At 30.9% G+C, this 22,939-nt stretch overlaps 2 protein-coding genes across 2 annotated transcripts; both read right to left on the reverse strand.

Moving 5' to 3' along the window:
- Window positions 1–675: 675 nt before the first annotated feature.
- LOC126834281 (uncharacterized) lies at window positions 676–4,238 on the reverse strand. Its single transcript, XM_050566086.1, has 6 exons — window positions 3,956–4,238; window positions 3,795–3,892; window positions 3,315–3,453; window positions 2,394–2,577; window positions 1,076–1,265; window positions 676–958 (listed from the first exon to the last, which is right to left on the reverse strand). The coding sequence occupies exons 1-6, from the start codon at window positions 3,956–3,958 to the stop codon at window positions 805–807; spliced, it is 768 nt and encodes a 255-aa protein (XP_050422043.1). The 5' UTR covers window positions 3,959–4,238; the 3' UTR covers window positions 676–804.
- A 5,129-nt stretch (window positions 4,239–9,367) lies between these two features.
- LOC126834567 (fatty acyl-CoA reductase wat-like) lies at window positions 9,368–16,572 on the reverse strand. The gene is made up of 9 exons (XM_050566592.1): window positions 16,317–16,572; window positions 15,894–16,254; window positions 13,594–13,842; window positions 11,449–11,597; window positions 11,250–11,359; window positions 10,979–11,180; window positions 10,167–10,409; window positions 9,830–10,087; window positions 9,368–9,703 (listed from the first exon to the last, which is right to left on the reverse strand). Exons 2-9 carry the CDS (start codon window positions 16,248–16,250, stop codon window positions 9,616–9,618), a joined length of 1,656 nt encoding a protein of 551 aa, XP_050422549.1. The 5' UTR covers window positions 16,251–16,254; window positions 16,317–16,572; the 3' UTR covers window positions 9,368–9,615.
- Between the last annotated feature and the right edge of the window lie 6,367 nt (window positions 16,573–22,939).

Here is a 22,939-nt window from a genome sequence, read left to right on the forward strand (position 1 = left end):
TCTAGTTATTTGGTCATTCAGTAGTCATTTTTTTTAATTTTATATTTTTAAGCTTTAAATATAACATTTTACAATAAATCAAGGTAACTTGACACTAAGATTAGTGACTGTTTATATTTTTATAACACATTTATAATGCAAAAATACAATTGTGCTGTAACAAAAATAGTACATAATAGATAGTATGTTTAAAAAAAAACATGAATACCGAAACTAGCAAAAAGGACAATTGGCAGTTAAATAGCATCATTGTAATAAAAATAATTTAAACAAATATGTTTTGTCAGAAATACTGTTGTTTAGGATAATATACTGTCAGGTTTATTTTTACCAATTTACTACAAAAGGAATAAATGGAAATCATCACTTGTCCAATATTGATCATTCTCAACCTCGTAATCGGATGTAGAACTTTTGCATAGGTATATTTGAACAGTTCAATGCAGTATATAAGGAAACTAATAAAATGTAAAAATTGTATTATATTATTTCTTTTTTATGTACTTTGGTAATCATTACTTGAATACAATTTCACCTATTACCTACCTAAGTTATTACCGGATTTTTACTTCTTACTGAATATGAGGATTTATTAAGTAGGGAATTAGATGAGTAATGGTGTAACAAAAAAAATCTAAGACGAGTACCTAGTTATGTTGTAAGTAATAAGGTTGAAGTGTTGAACAGTCAAAGATTAACAATCGTTATAATTGGTATTTAATTTATCTTTATCAAAACAAATTTAAACTAATGAACAGTGGATCTTAATACAAGTGCAATTATAAAATTTTTTATAAAAAAAAATCATGATTTTGTTGAAATTTGTCTCAAAAACATAACGAGGCTTTCTTGGTTAAATGGACACTGTGTGTAAGTCTGTCCACATTCGCCATTTCTCCCAGTCTCTAAAGCTGACTTGAACTTGGAGCCATCTATTATAAAGTTCATTACAGAACTTCTACAAAAGTAAAATAAATGTTTTATAGATAAACATTTCTTAAAATTGTATGTGTAGTACTTCATACATGGCTAAGTAAGTGTAGGTAAGGTAAAGCTGTACTTATTGGAAACTTACTTTGTTAACGCGCTTACAGCGCTATCCACAAAACTGCTAACCCCCTCAGATCTTCCTTTAGCTTGGGAGGTAGTTTGAATATACGTGCATAGTGCTTTTTGCATACATTCTGTTGTATTTATATTATATTTTGCCATCGAGTCTTCAAATTTCTTAGCTAAATCGCTTATTCCTGGGATAAGTTCATCACCTACAAAAAATAATGTTTAACATCATTTTTAAATTATAACATATCTAACCACTATCAGTCGTATCTAATCACTATCGAGGTCTACAAACATCGTCCTAAAATTTTGGAAGAACTAAAAACCGCAATTAATGAAGAAATCGCAGCAATTCCACGGGAATTGACGGAGCGAACTATGCGAAGTTTTTGTTTGCTCCTTGATGCCTGTGTCGCCACTCGCCAACGAAGGTCGTCGTATGCCAAAAATGGTTTAGCACACTTAAATCGCACATTCTATAGAATTTATTAAATTAAAAAAATGTTGAATTCGAGTAAGCTTTCGACTTTTTATAAAACTTTACTTTCGTGTCCTGACTTATGCCGGACCCTGTATATACCGAAGGAGTGAAGTAACCTGTAGCAACTTAGGTATATGGAACACACACAAATACATATTTTCTCTATGTATTCTTCTTTAAATTCCATAACAAAATACATAATATTAATAAATTATAAATATTATTAACAAATAATTAAGAAAATTAATTCCATAAAAAAAATTAAATATATCCGAGTGGAAAAATAAAAAGTTTTATGATAAGTATTTTTGCATGTTTTATTTTGTTTTCAGTTTTTATTTATTTTTAGTTTCTTTGCATTAACCTAATATACTCGTATTTATAAATTTGAACGAAGTTTTGTTTAAAAAAAATGACTTAAAAATCAAGAAGTATGCCCCAGATGTGCCCCTGTTTCTCGGTATCTCTCTGACTATAGCACTCGTGTACTGTACTATTAATAGATATAAAGTAGAACTTAGAAGATACACTGTTTTTTTACGTGAAAAAAAATTCAAAAATGGAGTTCGGGAATTCTTTAGAATAACAATACTTATGTTAATTTATACAACTATTTATTGTTATAATATATTTATTGATCTATTTAAAGTGTATGCATGTTCGCTGAGAGTACTATAGTCAATAATAAATAGTAAGCCCAAACTAGGGTTAAAAACTCCCCAAATGACTCTCTTGAACCTTTGCCACTAGCATAGAGTACTATTTATGAATCGTTTAGGTCATTATACGATTAGTTATGATGTTATAAAAAAAAAAGCTAACAAAATATAATAATAATTTTCTTTAGGCTTACTTCTTCCATAACTATGGCCATAACCACTGCTACCCGAGCCAAAGAGATTGGTCGCCGAAAAGAAAATGTAGATAAGCTTCGGAATGAGTATTAAAACTCCAAGGCCGATTACTGCACCGACGATAAGTCCTCCGATGTCAAATTTCTGTGGACCATAGCTTAGCGTATTGCCATGACCATACCCCTAGAAAAAAATATGTATATGGTATATAGTAATAAATAATGTTATTATTGCAAAACTAAATATCTTATTTATAAAGTATAACAAACTAAAAAAAGGCTAAGGTATAGGATAATATGTTAAAGATTTCATAATACGGGACGTTAGCAATAATATAACTATGTAATTTTATTGTTAAGAGGAAGTCGAAAATAAGACAAACAATTAGAACAGTTTGTTCTATATTATCTAAAATAATGTAGAATAAACTATTGGCTATGTTAAACAGGATGAATGGAGTTACTGGTAAAAGCAAAATAAGGAATTAATATATAATAAATTAAGGACCTAGTGCTTCAGAACGGGCCAAAAATTTATAATAATTAGAGTAAATATGTATATTGAGATGATTTATGATGATGTTTTGTAAAGAGATAAAATAAAGAAGCAGCATAAGAGGGATAAAATTAAAAATATGGAAAGGGAGATAAAAAGCCAAAACAAATGGTTAAAAGTAATTGTAAATTATATTATGAGGAATGAAGACTACATCTACATGAGAGTAACTGAGCAAGTATGGAGGTCATAGAAGATGATTGTAAGTGTAAGTAGAGGAATACGATGACCAAATCAGTCTAATTGGGATTGAATGGTGAAAATATAATACAAATAATGTTATCAATAGTTGAACGATTCGTTAATATTAAAATTTAGTTTTTATAAAGTAGGTACGTAAATGTATTTAATTAAATAACACTCACGTCTAAACCGCTAGATGCTCCACTACCGAATGACGATGGAATATAACCAAATCTAGGCTCATGAGATCGTCCTGCCGTACTTGTTTTATTCTCGTATTGCACTCCTTCGAAGTATTTAACGGGACTCGGCAATACGCCACTAAAATAACAATAAAATTAGCATTTCAAAATTATATTAATAATATTGGATTAAAATTTAGATAGATCCGACTTGAACTGTCATTTGCATTAGTCATTACAAAGAGCTGTCAAGTCTGCTCAAAAATATTTTTTTCAATTTATCATAAGAAATCTAAATAAAAATCGATATTTTTCAAACGATTGCTTATAAGTATACTGAACTCCGAAAACGAAAACCTTTAAGTGTCTATTGACATTTACGGTAATTGAGTAAAAGTTTTTTTTTTTTATTAATCTTACCCGAGGCTCGGAAACTTATCTGTTTGCGTACAGTATTAAAACATTTACAAATTCACTCACTTGGATGGCATTTCAAACGTATTGGGTAGAGCGCTAACGGCCACTCGGGCCATAGCCAAAACGCACGGTAACACGACGGCAGGAGACTTTAACAGTACCTGGAACAAAAAATAAATTCAAATAATCATTAAAATACGGTTAGCCCGCAAAAAAGTATTTACCATTTTTTTTTTTTTTTGTTAATGCGACAGTCGGGTATGTAGGTATATGGTAAGTACGGTTGTGAGATAGATGCGTTCTGGTATCGACAACGGCAGTGTTTGCTTTTCGGCCGTCCCGTGTGTTTATATTGGACAGGGAACAATATACGGATGTCACGTAAAACTAGGAAAACAAAAAAAGTGAAATTTTTAATAATTCGCACTACCATGTAGTTAGCGTATAGGGACAGCTGCGTTTGTCTTGGAGTCGTTTTCGCGGACCCATTGTCGGAGGCTGTTGATGAGCAACCATTTGTGACCGGCCAGATTCCGCGAGCGGTCGAAGAAGAATACTTACGGCTACGCTATTATTATTATTTAACAGATAATATTATGACCGCCACTTTAGTTATGACTGTTGGCGTAATTTTCTTCAGTTCCCCGCACACGCGTAATTCACATAATTTACCGTATTGTGTTAACGATGTCATTGTTTGAGGTATGTACTTAAGCACATCGTGTGGCACACGGAAAGTGTCAAACTTTTTCCGGATATCGTTTCTCATGGTAATATCGTCAAGTATCGAAATTCGTCGTTTAAACGACAACTGCCAATAGATATAATATATGGATTCTCAAATTTGTTTTTTTTTTTTTTTTTTTGACCGTAGTCGTAAAGTACTTTTGTGTTGTCGAAAATATTAGAATTTTGTCAAATATTTTTTTTTTTAGAAAGCTGAGAAAATTTTACATAAAATGTGTAAATTTAAAATTGAGTTATCCAAAAAACGCTTGAAAAGAGAGCTGAAAATTAATAGAAAAAAGAACCACAGTAATCAAAATAATTGTAATAATAAATAATAATGTGTAAAAATAAGATCATTTTCCGTTTTTTAACAGACCGTTACTTTTGCTATTTCGCCAGAGTACTTACCAATACTACGGCACTCACATTCGACTTCGAAAAATATGTATACAAAATAAAGCATGGGCCGGTTAGGTTTGTCAATTTTTGTTAATTTGACATTATACTAAATAGTTTTAAGGGTCTCAGCTCGTGAAAACGTGAAACAAAAGCGATGACGTCTCGAGGTGATCGGATTTAGATATTTTTTTTTGTTTGAAAGAGGACGGTTTTCTACAATGCGCGTAGATCGCCGATTTTAATAATTAAAATAAAACAAATTATCAAAATCGTCAATTATTTTCTCATAAAGTTATTATATTATAGTTTGAATATTATGTAGTAATACCTATAACCTATACTCTACTAACTATACTCTATCCCAAAAGGTTAATGCGCAAAAACCAAAACACGATACTCCTGGTTACCAGGCATATACGAGAGTAAAATGGCTTTTGGTTTCTGCACACTACCTTTCTTATATGGGATAGAGTATAGTACCTTATAGTATTTAACAATCATGTATTTCTATATTTGATAGAGTTAACTCACGGGAAATTCGACCTTGCCGAACCGTACCTACATTATATGTTTAAGTTGCAATTATAAATACACCTAAGCTAATGGAAATTCAAGAAACACGGCATATCCTTATAAATAATATTTGTTTTAAACGCAATACATACAGCGTATAAAATTCTAGTTATTTGTCTAGAACTTATGATTTATTCAAGTATCCGAGGTTTTGTGTAATAAGCACACACATATTAAATGTATAAAAATAGGTGCGATTAATTTATTATTCTTAACCTGTAATTGATATTTGCAAATGCCTTGCGTTGAGTGAATTGCAATATTTTGTCGGTTACATCAAATACCTCGTACGTAGTAATACCTTGTGTTGACTTAATAATACTATCAATTTTTTTTATGTACCTACTTGTGATTACCACAAGGTAATCGGCCATTGCAAGCCTTCTTTTACAACCAACTTTTGCATTTTTAAATAACGATAGTACCTGGTTTAACATAAATCAAAAAAATATAAAAGCGTGGAAAATAGGCTGTAATGGGATGTAGATGAACCTCGTTCAGTCGTTTGTTTCACGTTTAAATTAGAAAATTTCACAACATTTCAATTTTCGAAAAGTCGCCATTATAATACTTTGGAAATTTGTACACAATCACTTTTGAGTACCCGTTACCTTTAAAAAAAAAAAAACGAAGATGCGAATTTGTGTGTACAGAATATTAATCGTGTAAAGCGACTATATATTTTATTGTACTAGACAACATACACAACACTGTGGTGAAATTTTTAACTATAATAGATCTAGAACTATAAGATCGTCTAATTTCTAATTAACAAAAAAATTGTGCACAACAAACAACATAACTTAGAGTAAATTAGTAGAATTGTTTTGTTGAAATAACTAACAAAAATGTATGGTGTATTAAATTTTACAATGTTTAACATCGTATAATATTAGATAATATTTCAAATTAATAAACTGTTTTTTTTTAATTTTGCATTTACAATTAGCTAAATTGACCTTATGACCAAAATGTTTAATCATATTTTTTCAGAAAATTCTGGCCCAAAGTAATTACTCGATTTTATAGTTATTGAAAACGATATTACTTGTTTATGTTTTCAGTTTTACAAACATTTTCATAAAAATGTACGTATCAAGGAAAATAATTATAATTGTTTTTTCCTAAACCATTTACGTTATTTACAGTTACTTTTGCAATTGAGTACTGTAAAATAATTACTGTAATGTCTCCCTCTTAAGTAACATACGTAGGTAGTAAGTAATACGTGAATAGGTAATATAAATTAGTAAATACACATGTTATGTATCAGCTAAAAAAATATTTTTAAATTATTTTATTTTAAAATTCTCTCCGACTCTGAGATGACCTCTGCGATTTTCGCTTCTGGTCTTTGTGGAATCGCCGTACACGAAAAAAATACACAGTTGGTCCAACTAAACTATTACCCTGCTAAGCAAAAATGCCGTAACACATAAAAACATTGTAAAAACCCAATTAAACCAATTATAAAGCCATTTTACTTAGTTGGGCCAATTATTAACTTAGTTATATCGACTAAAATTGTACTGTGTCTCTATATTACCCATAATTATTTTAGTTGGACCAACTATACGTATATTTTTTTTTTGTAGAGATCACTTTAGGTAAATGAATAATGATTAATGCGTTCATAGGCGGTAAATAAGCTTAATATAATAATCTTTGGCCGTGACCCTCAAGACCTAACACCAATATTAGTGGTGGGCGAGTTTTGTTTTTATTAGTTTTGTCTAATATCTAATCTTATACGGAAATCTAAAATTAAAAAAAAAAAAAACCAAAATAATAATTAACGCAGTTTACGAGTGAAACGTTTTATTTTTATTTATAAAGTTTAAAATTTAAACTTAATAATTTTATAAGTGTCAATTTTACTCGACAATATTACCGTAAACATGTTAAATAAAAATAGTAGTGGCAGAGTTTCAAAAACGTCTACATCGTTATTCCAAGCATTGTTTTTTTTTTTTGTAATTCTCTTCCGTTAGTGATTGCAATCGGTAAACAACACAATTCTCATGTAAAACAAAACCATTTACATAATATTTATAAGCGTTATGCCGTTAACCGTCTAATGACGTTGCGCCGGTGTCGGGTATATTGACTTCAAGTCGCACACAAATTGAATGATTATTTTGGGGCTTTTAGTCAAAATATAGCGACGGTGTGCTTTTGGAAATGAAGAACGTTTTACTATTAGGCAATGTTAACTCGTAGCATTGCAATAATATGATAAACGTCGAAGGTTTAATTTACAAATTAAATAATTGTCGTGGGCAGATATCGTAATATCGTAAACAATAGTAATAACACTTGACCTTGATGATGACTAATTCGAAAGTCTCCGTTCATAAAGAAATATTGGTCGGTAGACACAATGCTCACATACATTATTGTCCGTGCTATTATTCCTAATGCATTCGTCAAACGTCGCGTAAGATAGTCAGTTTATAGTATTATGAATAGTATAAATTATTTATTCAAATAGACTGGCTAGCAATTGTTTACTAACATCAACGACAACAACGACATTTTATGTTATGATGGGCACAAAATGCGCGGCTAAAATATTATAATTTATTTGACCTTTTTACTGTAATAGATCGTTATGCAATGTATTGTATATAAAAAAAAAACATTTGATTTTTGGTATAATAAGTCATTGAATAATTGAAACAATTATGTTTTAAGGATTTCCTCGCGTGCTACACAAAATAGAATTCGTGACTGTTGTGTGAGGTCTGTTGTGGGAAGCAAGTGGGTACAAGCAATTTTTACGTCCATCAGCCCGTGTTCGACTTACCGGATGTCTTGCACGTGTAGTGACAGTATTTAACATTGTGATCATTATGTGCCATTATAACATTGCAATTTTATGACATAATCAAACTAACGTATATCTGCATAGGTATGTATTTTAATAATAGGCAAAACCTCGACGGTACGTTTTTTTAATTATTTTTTTATTTTGCGGAAATTATAATTTCCAGCTTTCACTTTAAGTTGTCACAAAAAAATCATTAAGTACATTTGTATTATAATTGCATTGTTGTTAATGTAAAAACACACAGAGGTAAATTTGTAGAAAAAACGTTCACAAGTATCTTATTGTAATAATAAATTGTACTTGTTTCCGTTAAAGCATTACGTTAGTGATTGGAATTTTCAATTTAATCACGATAAAAGAGTTAAAATATGTCTAAAAATAAAAAAATACAATCAATTATTATATTATCAGCATATGAACTTATATGATCAGTACACGGCTTTCAATAATAAAAATGTTGAACCGACCCCCTAAGGCCAATGAGGCCGTTCATCGTCTTGATTAGTATTATTAAGATATATTACATTACATACACTAACTAAACGACTAGCATGACGTTTTATTAAATTAAATAGCTAAGTCAGTTTGTTTTTTAAATTTAATTTTGAATTACGCGTTTAAAAGAATTATTGTATTTTATACGTAACATATAATTATTATCATAGTAAACAGTCATATACATAATACATTTTTGGTTTTTGCGTAGTGTAGTGCATTACAAAAATTATTTTCAATGCCAGTCATCAAAAAATGTAATAACAACAAAAAATATTGTCCTATCCTCATGTTAATCTTATTGGTGGTCTATAAGTTAAGCGAACAAAAATTAGCCAACACTATAGAAAACCATTATGAACTCTTTTGACTGAGCAATACGTATTTGGGTTCCAGACCCAATTAGGTGTGTATAAATGTCAATCTAAAAAAGCTTGAAGTTTATAAAAACGTTAACAAAATTGAGCATTTTAATATATGCAAGCTATCGCTCAATTTTCGTTGGCACGACTATATATTAGGTATTCGTCCAACGCAAGTGTTGTAATAATGTCACGTTTAGAATTTTTAAATGTGAAAATTACAACAAAAAAAAAAAACACAAGTTCAATATTACAAAAGACTAATTGTATAATTGCACTCAATAAAACTTGCATGAATCTTTCAATAAAAAATATACAAACACTATGTACTCTGATTTAGTTGAATTTTAGAGACATTATACAACCAATCAGAGATCAAAAAATAATTAAATATACACGTATACATGTAAAATAAAATATCATAACTTAATTCAAACATCAACAAGACTCTCCTATACATGCTTATTATGTTCCCCAATAACAAATTGTACAATTATTAATACATTGTGTTGACGATGAACCAGCAAATGCGTAACAAAACAAAGGCAACAATGACTTTCAATAAAATGTGGGCCATGTGTAACCTGAAAATGAATTATTTATTTTGTTATATCATGTATCTGTTGGCCGTAACGATAGACCACCATGTGCACAGATGATTAACATCTACACGCATAATAATATTAGTGATTTTAATCGTAATCACTCACTTCTTCCACTTATTTCTAGCAGCCTTTAGTGTGTTAAGGTCGTCCTTTACAAGATATAACCTCAGTCCGATAACACAAGCCTTCGCGTACTGGTCCCACGACATGGTTTTCATGTCGAAGAAGAACGTCTTTTTGTCCTCCTCCGACAATTCGTCCCAAAGCGCTTGTGTGTTGTTGTTTCGGAAGTCCCACTGTCTGTGGGCAAAGAAAATCAAGGCGGCACTGGCTTTCTTGGTTTTCCTGTAGATGTTACCCAGGCTGGAAAACGACACACCACGGAGTGTTATTGGTAAATCGAATTTGGAAAACCGGCCAATAAATAATACTGTTTACTCACATGGGCTGTTTTCCGGTCATTTGAGCCAAAAAGTCAAAAACGTATCCGGGGATCGTGTGGAATAATAGGAACAACAAAGCGTACAAGTACGGGTTAGTGGTGGGTACGAACGAATAATACCAAATAGCGTTGATGGTCGGCCAATGGGGCAATCCGTGTTTCTTAATTACATCAAAGAAGTCGCCCAGTAGAATGGGATTTTGGCTAGAGCTCACGTAGTTGAATATTGGGGGATCCCTTTGACTGAAATCATTAATCAACACGATACACATTATTACACACCCCAAAATAAAAACACAGCACACTACCCTAATCCTTTGTTTAAAAATGTTTCTGGTGTTCAGAAACTACTATATATTATCCACTTTGTGTTAATTCGCAGTGGAAATCGATTTGCGATGTTTCGGAGTTTGATTTCCATAAAGTAAATAATAAAAATTGCTATTTTCGTGGAAGATGACAATTTACATAATGCCTAATGGTGCACTTCCAAGTTTCAACAGAGGTTATCCGCCTTGGCCCAAGTGCAAATTCTTGTTTATTTTAAAGGAAAGAGAGTTAAATATTAACAGATAATCGAACAAATATTATGACCATAGGACTGTATTTATACGTATACGAACATAAAATTTAAATAATGAGATTACCGAGAGTTGCAACACCTATGTATAATGGTAACATATTATAGTAGCTGCGTAATAATAACATTTTATTGTTATATTTTTTACTGTTCAATGTCACGATGGTCATTTGTCGTTACAAGGAAAAATGCGTACCTATAGTGTTATACTTATACGGCAAATGAAACTTACATGGTTGAAGCGGTTTTGCCGACTTTGTGAGCTGAGCATATCAACGCATTGACGGTCAAATCTACGGGCACCATGTCGACCACGTTGTTGATGTTACATTGGTAAGTGTGTAAGACTCCGGTACCAACTCCCACGATCATACCGATCGGTCCGTAAACGTTGTCGATCCAGCCTCGGACGGGCTCGTTGTAAGTCGAAATAACTGAAAGCGATGATATTTTTGTTAGGTACCACCAAAGTATTACCGGCAAGTATCAGACTTTGAACTCACCGACTGATGGTCTGAATATGCCGAACGGTAAACCGACGGATTCGTGTTTGGCCAGATCTTCGGCTAAAGCTTTTGTAAAGGTGTAGGTGTTCGGCCAACCGGCGACCAAGCTGTGAATCAAAATGGATGGACACGCGTTTAGAAATAAGTTCAATCGCATAGACTGCCGTTCTAAGCTGTTCGAATGTGTGTTATATACCTGGGTGTAATGTCTTCTAACTTTTTATCGTCATTCGCTGAAGCCACCAGAGATATGACTCCGTCGTAGTTGTATGGCGCGTCGTAGAATTTCTCTTCGATTACTTTGCGGGGGCAGTTGGCGTAAGCCGTCGACACGTACATACAAGACTAAAAGATATCACAATAAAATATGTTAACTTATTAATTTGTTAAAAATCGTTTTTGGCCATTGAGCTTGTTACTAATTAATTACGGAAAAAAGAAGTTATAATCTAAGTAATTAGAATTAAACAACGATTGGTGATACGCCGACTTATTTTGGTTTATTTGTCATTTTTAACCAACAATTACACATCCAAAGGAAACAAAGGTTGTAAGCAACATTTAAAGTGTCTGCTACACACCAATGTTTATTGACCTACTTATAAATGCTAACTGATACGAATTTAAAAGTAGAGTAGCAGCTTATATCACTACCATGCGTCACTGTGGTGAATATTATAAAATGGTTTAAAAACTCAAAATGAAAAAGGTCGTAATGAAATCTCATAATCGATTAAAACTTTTTATCTAAATTTCTTCTATAGAGATTCAACATCTCTCGTTTAGAAGGTAGGTATTCCAGGTGGTGTATTTGATTGATCAAAATGAGATAATAGTTATAAATTATAGTTTTTATAAGGAAATAAAACTACCAAAGCGGTTTTATAAGGATGGGACGAGATTAGTCAGATTAAAGAATAATGTGAGACTAATGGTTGTAATGGTTGAAGGGCGCGTCGCTATAATACCTATTATGCCGGAGTAGAACAATTATTCACCACAAGTGATCACGTGAATATTTTAATGCTAGGTTGAGTGAACTTTTCAAAATGGGTGTGTGCATTGCCTATTGGATTTGACCATATGCGTGTGCAGACCTTTTGTTAAAGAAATACATACCACCTCTTCCCTGTTCAAACTGTTTACTAAGATGAGGAAAGAGAAGCTCCACAAGGATTTGCACAAACAAAATTATCATGAAGGCTTTTTTTCCCTAGTTGACCCTTAATCAAACATTCAAACCCCTCATTAACCTTATTATTTTATGCACATCTACGAATTTGTCGAAGTCGAGTTTGTTATATAATTGATATAATTTACTGGAATTCGAGGTGGACGGCAATATTAAAAAAAGAACCGGCTGACCACTTCAGAATTTTCTTGTTTTATACGTCATTGTAACGATACACACACAACAGGAACAAAATCAAACTCGTTTTGTTACCTTAGCCTTGAAGGCATTACGTTTTACTGTCTCATATACCGGATCTTATTGCAGTTTATACCTTTGGCTATATTATTAAAACGTTTTTATTTATTCAAGTAAATGATCTTGTATGAATACCATTTATAAACTATGCGGACGTACAACAACAAAATCAACTGAAACAGACGTCTATGAAAAGAAACGCGTACCAGTTTGCCATACTCGTCTCTTTGTTAAGGTACGCCTTGAGTAACGAATAAACCTATACATTTGGTATAACAACAAAAAGCGAATACGTGAAGTTTACAAAAATTGTGTTGTAATCGTTTGATACGTTTTGAATCACCGAGTACAATGTCAAGGTTAATGTCAAGTTACTTCAAAAAATTTAAAGATTCTTGACGGTCCATCAACACTGTTGGTATCCTGGCTCGTGAATGTGATTAATGGGGTCATTACGATGATGTAATCAATTTTATTAATCGTAATTAAGAAGCTAATATTTATCCAATTAAACGATTCATTTGTAAAACTTAAATACACATACAAAGTCCAAGTCGGATGACCCGAGTTCAAAAATAACATTTAAAAAAAAAATGTTTAAAGTTTTTAAAAAACTCCTAATTCTCACTATTGACCTCTTCGATCGTAAAACGTGTCAATGTCGTTAAAACGCATTATACAAATCTATGCCGACAATGTTTGCTTTAGTATAATTGCATTTTTTTAATATTGCATAATTACCGCAGAGAAATGAGAATACCCATTGTGTTTTTTTAATAATTCCGTTGACCACTGTTGCAGACACCTGTTCAGCGGTTTACCAACAAGATATGACAATCGGTTTATGCATACGGGCCATTAACAGTTAACACGGTATTATATTATTAAGATTTATGTTCGAACTTTGTTTACCTTTAGGTTGGTCATTTCTTTGGCCAGCTTGATGATTTCCCGGGTGCCTAGCACGTTGATGTCAATGGCGGTGCGAATGTGTTCATCAAACCTAATGGTAGCCGCAGCGTGAAACACTATGTTAACTTCGTCGGCTAACTTTTGACGGTCAGACGCCGACAGGCCCAAACCCGGCATGGAGACGTCGCCGGCAACAGCTGAGATTTTGTGATAAAACTTGGGTCTTTCGTGCTTCAACCTCATGAACAACTGAAAAAAATACAACTTTTATAAACCGGCGTGGACGCAATAATATTTTTCTATTATATTTAACAGCTCGGGTAAATCAAAGCCAAACAATAGCCTCGAAGTCTATTTACAAAATCCAGGTCACTGACCGACTAGATTCTATGTATAAAAAAAAAATGCACGATTTTATCTATGCATTTATTCTACACGAAGGCGTTTTTAAGTGAAGGCGGCTTAATTTTGGAAACGCCTGGTATAGTTTGTTAAAATATCATGTTTGTTTGTCGGCTATGACAAACGACTACCGGAATGGCAAGTCTTACAAAACTTAACCGATCGCGCGAATTTTTCAATGTCCAATTTACGGTACTAACGTTTCAACAAGCATATGACAATTTTTAGCGAATTCGTTTTGTATGTATAGTGCACACGTCAAATATAGATATACCACACACAATGCCAGCCGATTATAAATAAACGATAGTAAGCGATTGTGTTGAATTATTAATCGCTTGAGATATAGTTTTCTTTTCAATGGGGGAAAAAAAATCAGACACGAGTGGACGCACTAAACCGCCGATACCCACAATAGTTTCGTAGTATATATGGCCTCGACTCAAAAAACTTATCCAAATTATGTATGCATTGTGCCTCCCGTCACGTACCCTGAACGAATGTGGTATCACGTAAGGGCCATCGTTTGGACGGTTCCAATATTGCTACATTAATGCGTTTTTTAAAAGGTATTTGTCATATGGTAGCTCAAGAGTCGTTACGACACCGGGCGTTAGCAAAAATATAAAGAAGTACAAATAGCCCAGTCCTTGCCCGTGGCCAGTGAATGTATTGTTAATTGTTATTAGATATACAGTATACACATTGCACATGTGTAGCTTGTTATAATGAGTTTTTAATGAGAAAACAGCGGTCGCTGTGCAAATTGATTAAAATATATTTGACATACATTATGCCAACAACATTAGGAAGTCGTTAATGACAGAGAAAATAACGCATTAAAACTCGATCAATATCAAATAAATTATCGCGATTGCATAAAAAAAAGAAGAAAAAAATCTGGTTTATATTCTCAAGGTCGTGTGCAATGTACATGGAAGCGTTATTATACTGTTCATCTGTGAGATCCGATTTATAAATATATAAATTATATGATTCCTATGGTGTATACGCTTCTATAAGACTTAATTGCACATTGCAGTTCTTTAATTTAAATTTAAAACAAAATTTGATTATTAAATTCACCTTTAGTTTTTATAAAAGCCTTTCATTATAGAAAACTACGACTATTATGGAAAAGTATACGTGAAACGAATGGATAGGGCTTATTCTCGGACATTGGGAGTAATTTTGGAAGGTATAGTAATGTTATTATAATTTTTGATAATAAAACAATAGGTAGAAGGGTATAAGTTTTAAATGTCATCAGTAAATAAAAGTTAAAGAAATGTGCCATGACAAATAATTATAAACCCGTTTAATTAGTAAAAATGTTGTCAGACGACATTTTTACTTACTAAAATTTTATATCATTTATAAACGATTTGTTTAATTGTTTTTCGAACGTGTAAACTTCTAAGCAGACTAATTTTAACATTTCAGTATTTTAAAAACCAAAGAAAACATTTTTACTTTGTTTTACAGATATCAAACAAAACTAATAACTATTACCATGTAGTTTAAATGATTTTTGGGAGTAAAATCAAAGTAAAGTTGTATTGGCATACCCTGACAAACATTCTCACCCCCCCCCCCCCCACAAAGAGTCTGGCAAATTGTATTTCGTTTGGTTATTATCGTATAGTGGATTAATTCCTATTTTGCTTTTAAACCACAGTAACCTGATTAATTGAATATGATTTGTGATTGAACATGATTTTGAATTATTTAGTTAAATTATATTTATTTATTTATAGCTAAAAATAAGAAATTTCCATTGACCATAATGAACGAGGGAAAATTATTTGGTTTCTTTTTAAAATATTCGTATTGCTTTAATTTATAAAATCATCTTAAGTTATAACACACATACTTTAATAAATTAACGTCAACCTTACCCTGTCTTCGAATATTGTGTCGATACGTTCGTTGACGGCTTTGCCTTTTTTGTTTCTGATCAGCAAATAAATGTGTTTGAGATTTGGACAAGAGCGGCTGAGCTTTTCAATGACCATCTTGCCCATAAAACCAGTTCCACCAGTTAGGAAGATAGTAGCATCTCTGTAAAATTCTTGGACGTCAGATCCCTTAAGCTTGTCGGCCTCTTCGAGTGTTGCAGGGTCATCGAAACTCCTTTCGCCCACGATTTCCAGCGGGTCCAGAGGATACTCCTCGGTCACAATGTCCTTCATTATTTCATCGTACGACTTCTTCGGTTTGCGTAGCTCATTTTTTCGATGTAGATCTAACGCCATTTTTCTGTGTGAACCAAAATTTGTATGATTAATTTGAAAATAAAACGCGTTACGAGTGCTTCTTACCTGTGCTATAATAAATTTCGTTAACAGAAAAACGTCAAAACAACTTTAAAACAAATGGCAATAAAAAATACAATTTCAAAATACAATATCTAGTTATTCACCAAATATGTGCGAAATCGAGATAAAAAAATAAATTATTTAAAAAAACTCGACTACGGTATAAAAAAAATTACTATTAAAATCGTAAAACACACTGCATGACCAACAGGGCCCAGCACTTGTGTATACTTCGAGTCTTGAGAGACGTCTGAGTATATTATATACAAAGTTCATCTACATATTATTGACCGCCGTCCTTGGAGTCCTTACCACATGGTCCTCTTCGGATCGTTGGCCGTGGGACCCCTCCTAATCGTATATTGCCGATAAACGAGTTTAATAACTAGTTTGCATGGTCAAGGCTCTGTCTCTTTAATTAGAGTTTTAGGTTTTGATTTTTATTAAAAAAATGTCGTTATTACATTTGCGCACGACATATAATAGATTACAATAGTTGTTACCTACATTTTAAAATGATAAATATACTAAACTTTAAAAAATTAATAAACATAATTTTTAATTTTTTTTTATTTAATAAAACCGGTCATAAAACATCTAGCGATCAAACTAGAATATGTTTTATTTTTATATTAACTACTATTTTAAAAATATTATAACTATACTCAATTAGAAAATTAATAAATTATTACAATTTTCACATTTTTCGTATTATCAAAATTTGTTTAATTTGAACTGAAATTTGACTGGAAATCAAATGTCTAATGACACAAATGGTTTAATAGTATTTCCAAACATAAAAATATAACAATTATACATACACTTTTCCCAAACCTCAACGAAAAAATTAGATTTTCATTTAACTGCGTGAGTTTAAATTAAAGATAAGGTAAAATTATAATTATAATAATAACCAAATACATATAGCAATATAAATACTATTGACGATGATAAATTCATCCATTAATTAGTTCATTTATTAAGGTCATTGCTATGCTATAAATTGTATTATTTATTTATAGTATTTTATTTATTTATTATTTAAAATCACGGACTTAAGTCCAATTACAAAGAATATATGACAGTCTAAACACATAAAGAAATATATAAAGTAAAGAAAGATAAATTAATAAAAAGAACAATAATTAAAGAATATTTACATTAACAAAATAAATCTAAATCACTATTAACACTATTACCGGTGGTTGACAAAATATTAACTGGAGAAGATGACATATAAGTTTTTGGGTAAAATGGAATACGAAATAAAAATATTATTACGTGTGTGACGTGTATGAACCTTAAAATTAATCTGACTTAACAACAATGGGTCATCAATATTGTTATTTAATAGTTTTTTTAAAAAGGAATAATAATAATCAATTCTTCTATCTTGAAGAGATTTTAGATTAAAAAAATTAAGAATATCTTTATAACCAGAATGCTGAGGCCTTTCTATGTTACATTTGAAGCAAATGTATCTGAGAACGTTGTTTTGGACACCTTCGATCAGGTTAGAAAGGCCAATATTACGAGTTTCCCAAATAATCGTTGCGTATTCCAAATGAGATCTTATCAGCGACGTGTATAAACATTTAAAAGCTATTGGGTCGTTGAATTTAGAGCAATTGCGTTTAATTAGGCCAAACATAGAAAGGGATTTATTTTTAATGGATAATACATGATGGTTAAATAAAAGTTTGGAATCAAAAAATATACCAAGATCTTTAATTAAGGAGCGACGTGAAAGTTTAAGATTAGAGAGACTATAAGTGTAACTAATAGGATTTTTTATTTTAAAGAATAAAATAGATTGACATTTAGCTATATTCAAAGACATCCCGTTACGAACGCACCAGTTATTAAAACTATCCAAGTCCCTTTGTAGCAAATCAGAATCTGATGGCGACTTAATGGATTGAAATATCTTAGCATCATCTGCTAATAATAATATGTTTGAATATTTAATGGAAAAAAACTATATCATTTATAAACAAGTTAAATAAAAGTGGTGATAAATGGTCCCCTTTGAGGGACACCGGAAGTTACTTTAATTTCCTTAGAAATATAGTTTTTAAATATTACACGCTGGTTTCTTTGGGTGAGGAAAGAATGGAACCAAGATAATAATGGGTCAGCAAAACCAATCTTCTTGAGTTTTATAATTAGTAAATCATGATCAATCCTATCGAAGGCTTTTTCAAAGTCTGTATATATTACATCTGTTTGTTCGCCTTTTGTAAAAGAATTAAGTAAGAATTGTTTGAAGGATATAAGATTAGTAACGGTTGATCTCTGTGAACGAAAGCCGTGCTGTTGTGGTATAAGAATATTTTTAAAGATAGAGATTAGCTTAGAGTTTACAATTTTGGAAAATAATTCCGGGATAATAGATATTTTTGATATAGGCCGGTAGTTAGAAATTAAGTTCTTATTACCTTTTTTAAATGCAGGATTAATAAAAGTAGATTTCCATAATGAGGGAAAATAACCATTATGCAGTGAATTATTAAAAAGATATTGAATTGAGCGAGAGATAATAAATCTACAATTATACAAAAAAATTGGTGATAAGCCGTCTGGCCCAATTGCAGTATTATTATTTAAGATATTTAATTCTGAAAAAACATCAAGAAGATTAATTTCACAGTTGGTGATTGGATCAAATGTTTCATGCACTGGGTAGGAATCAAGAGTGTTTGTTAAGTATTATTTTTCTTTTTATATACAGAAGGGAAGTATACACTAAATAAGTCAATTATGCTTTGAGCATCGTCGGCTAAATTACCATTGAAAGATAAAGAGCTAGGGAAACTTGGAGAAGATCTAATATTTTTTATAAAATACCAAAACTTAATAATAAAGAACGAAAAAAGACATCTAGTCTGTATGGCTATCAGATAACAACTAACAATAATTAAGTATTCACTATGTTTTAAAAGAGAAGCACTATTTATAATATTATGAATTATTTATAGAAGTGTTCAATTTTTTTGTCTAATATTTTACTTTGCAATGTAAATTAAGTTTGTTTTTAGGTCTAAGGACTGATCCTTGAAATATATTTAAATACTTTAACTAAAAGTTAACTATTACCCTTCATAACTAATTATAAACCTGTCAATATTTTGAACAGCTTATTTTTATTTGTTTAAATAAATCAGTTCGCATATTCTTTAATTAATTACTTAATATATAATATAGATTATTAAAAAAATATATGATTGAAATATTTCCTGTTCCAGAATATAACCTGGATAGTATATCTTAAAGCATTAAAAAAAAGTCATAGTATCAATTATCTTTCCACACGTCTGTCCTTTCGAAAAAAACGTTAATTGATAAGAACTATTCGTAGGTACGATTTGTTCAATTTTCATGGATGTGTTAAAAGTGGATTTGTATAAATATATACATGAAGCACAGTAAGGCAATAAGGATTTTACAAACCATCAATTTTTTTTTTTTTGTATGTAGGTAGTTGTAAACATAAAATTCCATCTAAGCTTTCTGGTTATATATATAATTTTTTTTAAGCAACTTACCTCCATAATGAACTGTGAATTATAATTTATTCGACTATGAGGAAACATCTCTAAAATAATCATGTTATCTTTTCGAAATTTTACTATATGGATATTTTGAATAGCTTTTTTTATTATATTTGTTCACAAATTATTATTCATGTGCATTCTTGAAATGTTCTATGACTGCTAATGGTAGTCGTACTTAAGAAAAGTAAAATTAAGGTATTTATAAATATTAGCTAAGACGTATGTATTGAAATTTATCTTCCTTTAAAACAACGGATAAACAGCTCGTACTAAAACGAAAAAATGTTGGGAAAATACATGTCCATCTTTAACTTAGATATGTATAATATCAAAACGGGTCCATACTTTAATCATATTTTTTTACTTACTTTATGAAAAAAACAATAATAATATATATATATTTTTTTTTAATTTTACCAAAACACGATTAATCATAAAACAATAATAAATACAGTTATTTGAAACTATGCGGATACTTTTAAGACACCTGGTCTATTAATGTTTGTGTTATAAGAAAAAATGATTTAATGTTAATGTTAATTATTTAAACGTTGAGTAATTGGTAGTCATTTTTATTTTTTTCTAAAACAATTTAGTTATTTTGAATGATAATTTATTTTGCATAATTAAGTAAAAATTTATATTTTATTAATATAAAACAATTTTAATAAGATTTATTTACATTTTTAAAGATAAAAAATTATTCTCATATTCAATTAAAAAATATTATCTATTTTTTTTTTTTTAATTTTTATCACTCATATTTACCCCTAAAATAGAGGTTTTTAAGTTATTTTTCAGAAAAAATAGATTTCGACCAGTTTTAAAATTCAAATTCAAATTTAAAAAAGGATATATATATATATATATATATATATATCAATAGATTATAGCAACACTGACACGTGTAAGTACAAGAACCTTGGAGAGTTACAATTCTTTAAACTTTTTTAAGCCCTTACAAAGAGAGTTACCAATCTAGCGAAGTTCTAACTACCGAGTACCGAGCCTTTTAATCTATTCGAGTTTTATGGGAGATTTAAGGGGTTTGAAGAATCTAAACAAATCAAGGGATTTCTTAATTTTAAGTGTTCAGTAGTATTGATTAAAGAAACCATCTTTAGATCTAAAGATGGAACTTTATCGGGACAATTGAAAGCCAAAATTACCCTAATTAAAAAAGCTTTGCCATTTGTAGAGTCACCAGTAATTGTATGGCTAGTTGTGCGTTCATCTGAGGTATATCTTTTAAATAAAGGTTGGGCTACTACTGCACCTTGAGGGGCTCTAGTATAGTAAAGGGTTATTTCAGATATCACTAGTTCTGAACGATAACGAAGTGTCTTGTCTTCTAAATATTAAATAGTAATAAGGTGAGGGGATAGATTTTAATTTATAAAAGAGGCCTTGGCGCTACTCATCTACTAGACGGTGAACTTGACGAATGGTACTAGGGTTACTATGGCCGTTGCCTATCATTAGTATATATTAGGTATATTTGCCTCAACCACTAAAGGAAAACATTTTTATTGTCAATTCAAAATGTGTTAAATAATTATCGATAGACACGAGTCAACAATATATTAAAAATAATGAGTAGATCATATTAGCATTAGGGACAGTTTATGTCACATGTTGTGAATTATACGTACAATATACATTTTTTTTTTCATATTTATTCATACCTTTTTTGTCTAGTTATGTATTTTAGTAAAAAAAACTGGGTTTAACACAAATTGGTTCAGTATCCTGTAATTTCACTTAAGTAGCATTGAAAATCACGATAAACAACTATCTGGTAGTGTCAAAACAAGATATATTGCTAATACTCGTACCATAACAATAGATAGAAAATCGTGTTAATCATATTTTGGTTATCGGCATATTATGTTCGGGTTTATTCGTTTTAGCACGGTAACTAAATTATATTTACCTCTATTATTCGACATAGTTCAGTGTGCCATCACGATATACACAAAGAAAAGGCAAAGCATACATTCCACGGTGACCTCTAAAATACAAAATAGAGTAGTTCAAATATTGGTGCAAGTTGTTTCTTTTCATCATTTTTATAGCATGTGTGCTCCGATGTTAATCACATAAAAAATTTAAATCATTAAGAGTGGTCGTAAAACATACAATCAAACAAGAAAAACAACCTCAACCAAACTGCAATAATATATTATAATCTAATATAATAGTATTTATTTATTTATTTTAATCCAACACTTAATCGTTTTTTTAGGTAAGAGGCCGCTACACCGCTCATTTCTAAGGAGTAAAGTATAGACAATTAATATAGTGTAAAAGGATTCTTTATTGATTGCCAATTTGTTTTATTCGTCATACTATCACAGTCATTTTATAGAATGCATTACAACTGCTTTCCCATTAAAACTGTTTTGCGCGGGAGTATGTGAAGCCAGTATTAACAGTAGATTGACCAAATTCTCTTAATGTATGTGTGAAGAACTTTACCTATACCGAAGTGTCATTTTTTTATATTTATACGTAAAGGAAAAAAGATAAATGAATAATTTTGATTGTGTTTAAGTTATCAGAAAACAAAATACGCTACGGCATAGATAAAGTTCTTCTCTATCCATTGTAAACATTGTATACGGTTACTGTAAATACCATCCACACATACTTGTCCCTCGCGGCTCACAAAACCAAGTTTCTCGCATAAATAACGCGTGTGTAGCGATGTTTCAATAACAAAATAATTCTATCCAATTATTTATAATTATTTAAATTACACTTAAAACACTAATATTTACAATTCACGGCCACCAGTCACATATTAAAAATAAAAAAAACAAATCTGTGTCGATTTTGATATTTTAAGATAAAACTTTGCTCATTGACCTAATTATTGTTTTTTGTTTACAGTGTGAAGATTGCGGATTTTTACAGCAAAATTTCAAATAATTGATATAATATTTTGAGTTAACTCTTTCCGCAAACAAACCTTAGATTTTATTTTATTTTAGATGCCCGCCAGACTTGTATAGTGTGTATATGCGCGGTCCTATATCATAAACATTACGCTAACCTGTCTTACGGGCTCTA

The sequence above is a fragment of the Adelges cooleyi genome, unplaced genomic scaffold, assembly GCF_023614345.1.
Source record: "Adelges cooleyi isolate 19-005CV unplaced genomic scaffold, UGA_ACOO_1.1 ACOO_flye_CR_arks_rails_tigmint_CR_PRNA_21, whole genome shotgun sequence".
NCBI classification, from domain to species: domain Eukaryota; kingdom Metazoa; phylum Arthropoda; class Insecta; order Hemiptera; family Adelgidae; genus Adelges; species Adelges cooleyi.

Excerpts from the sequence above, each read along its gene's own strand:
- LOC126834281 (XM_050566086.1), bottom strand. Across the intron at positions 3,454-3,794 it reads ACGTTTGAAATGCCATCCAA|TGGCGTATTGCCGAGTCCCG; the intron begins GTGAGTGAATTT and ends TTGTTATTTTAG. Across the intron at positions 959-1,075 it reads GCTGTAAGCGCGTTAACAAA|AAGTTCTGTAATGAACTTTA; the intron begins GTAAGTTTCCAA and ends TTACTTTTGTAG.
- LOC126834567 (XM_050566592.1), bottom strand. The coding sequence starts at position 16,250 with ATGGCGTTAGATCTACATCGAAAAAATGAGCTACGCAAACCGAAGAAG. Across the intron at positions 11,360-11,448 it reads TTAGAAGACATTACACCCAG|CTTGGTCGCCGGTTGGCCGA; the intron begins GTATATAACACA and ends TTTGATTCACAG. Across the intron at positions 11,181-11,249 it reads CATATTCAGACCATCAGTCG|TTATTTCGACTTACAACGAG; the intron begins GTGAGTTCAAAG and ends CATCGCTTTCAG.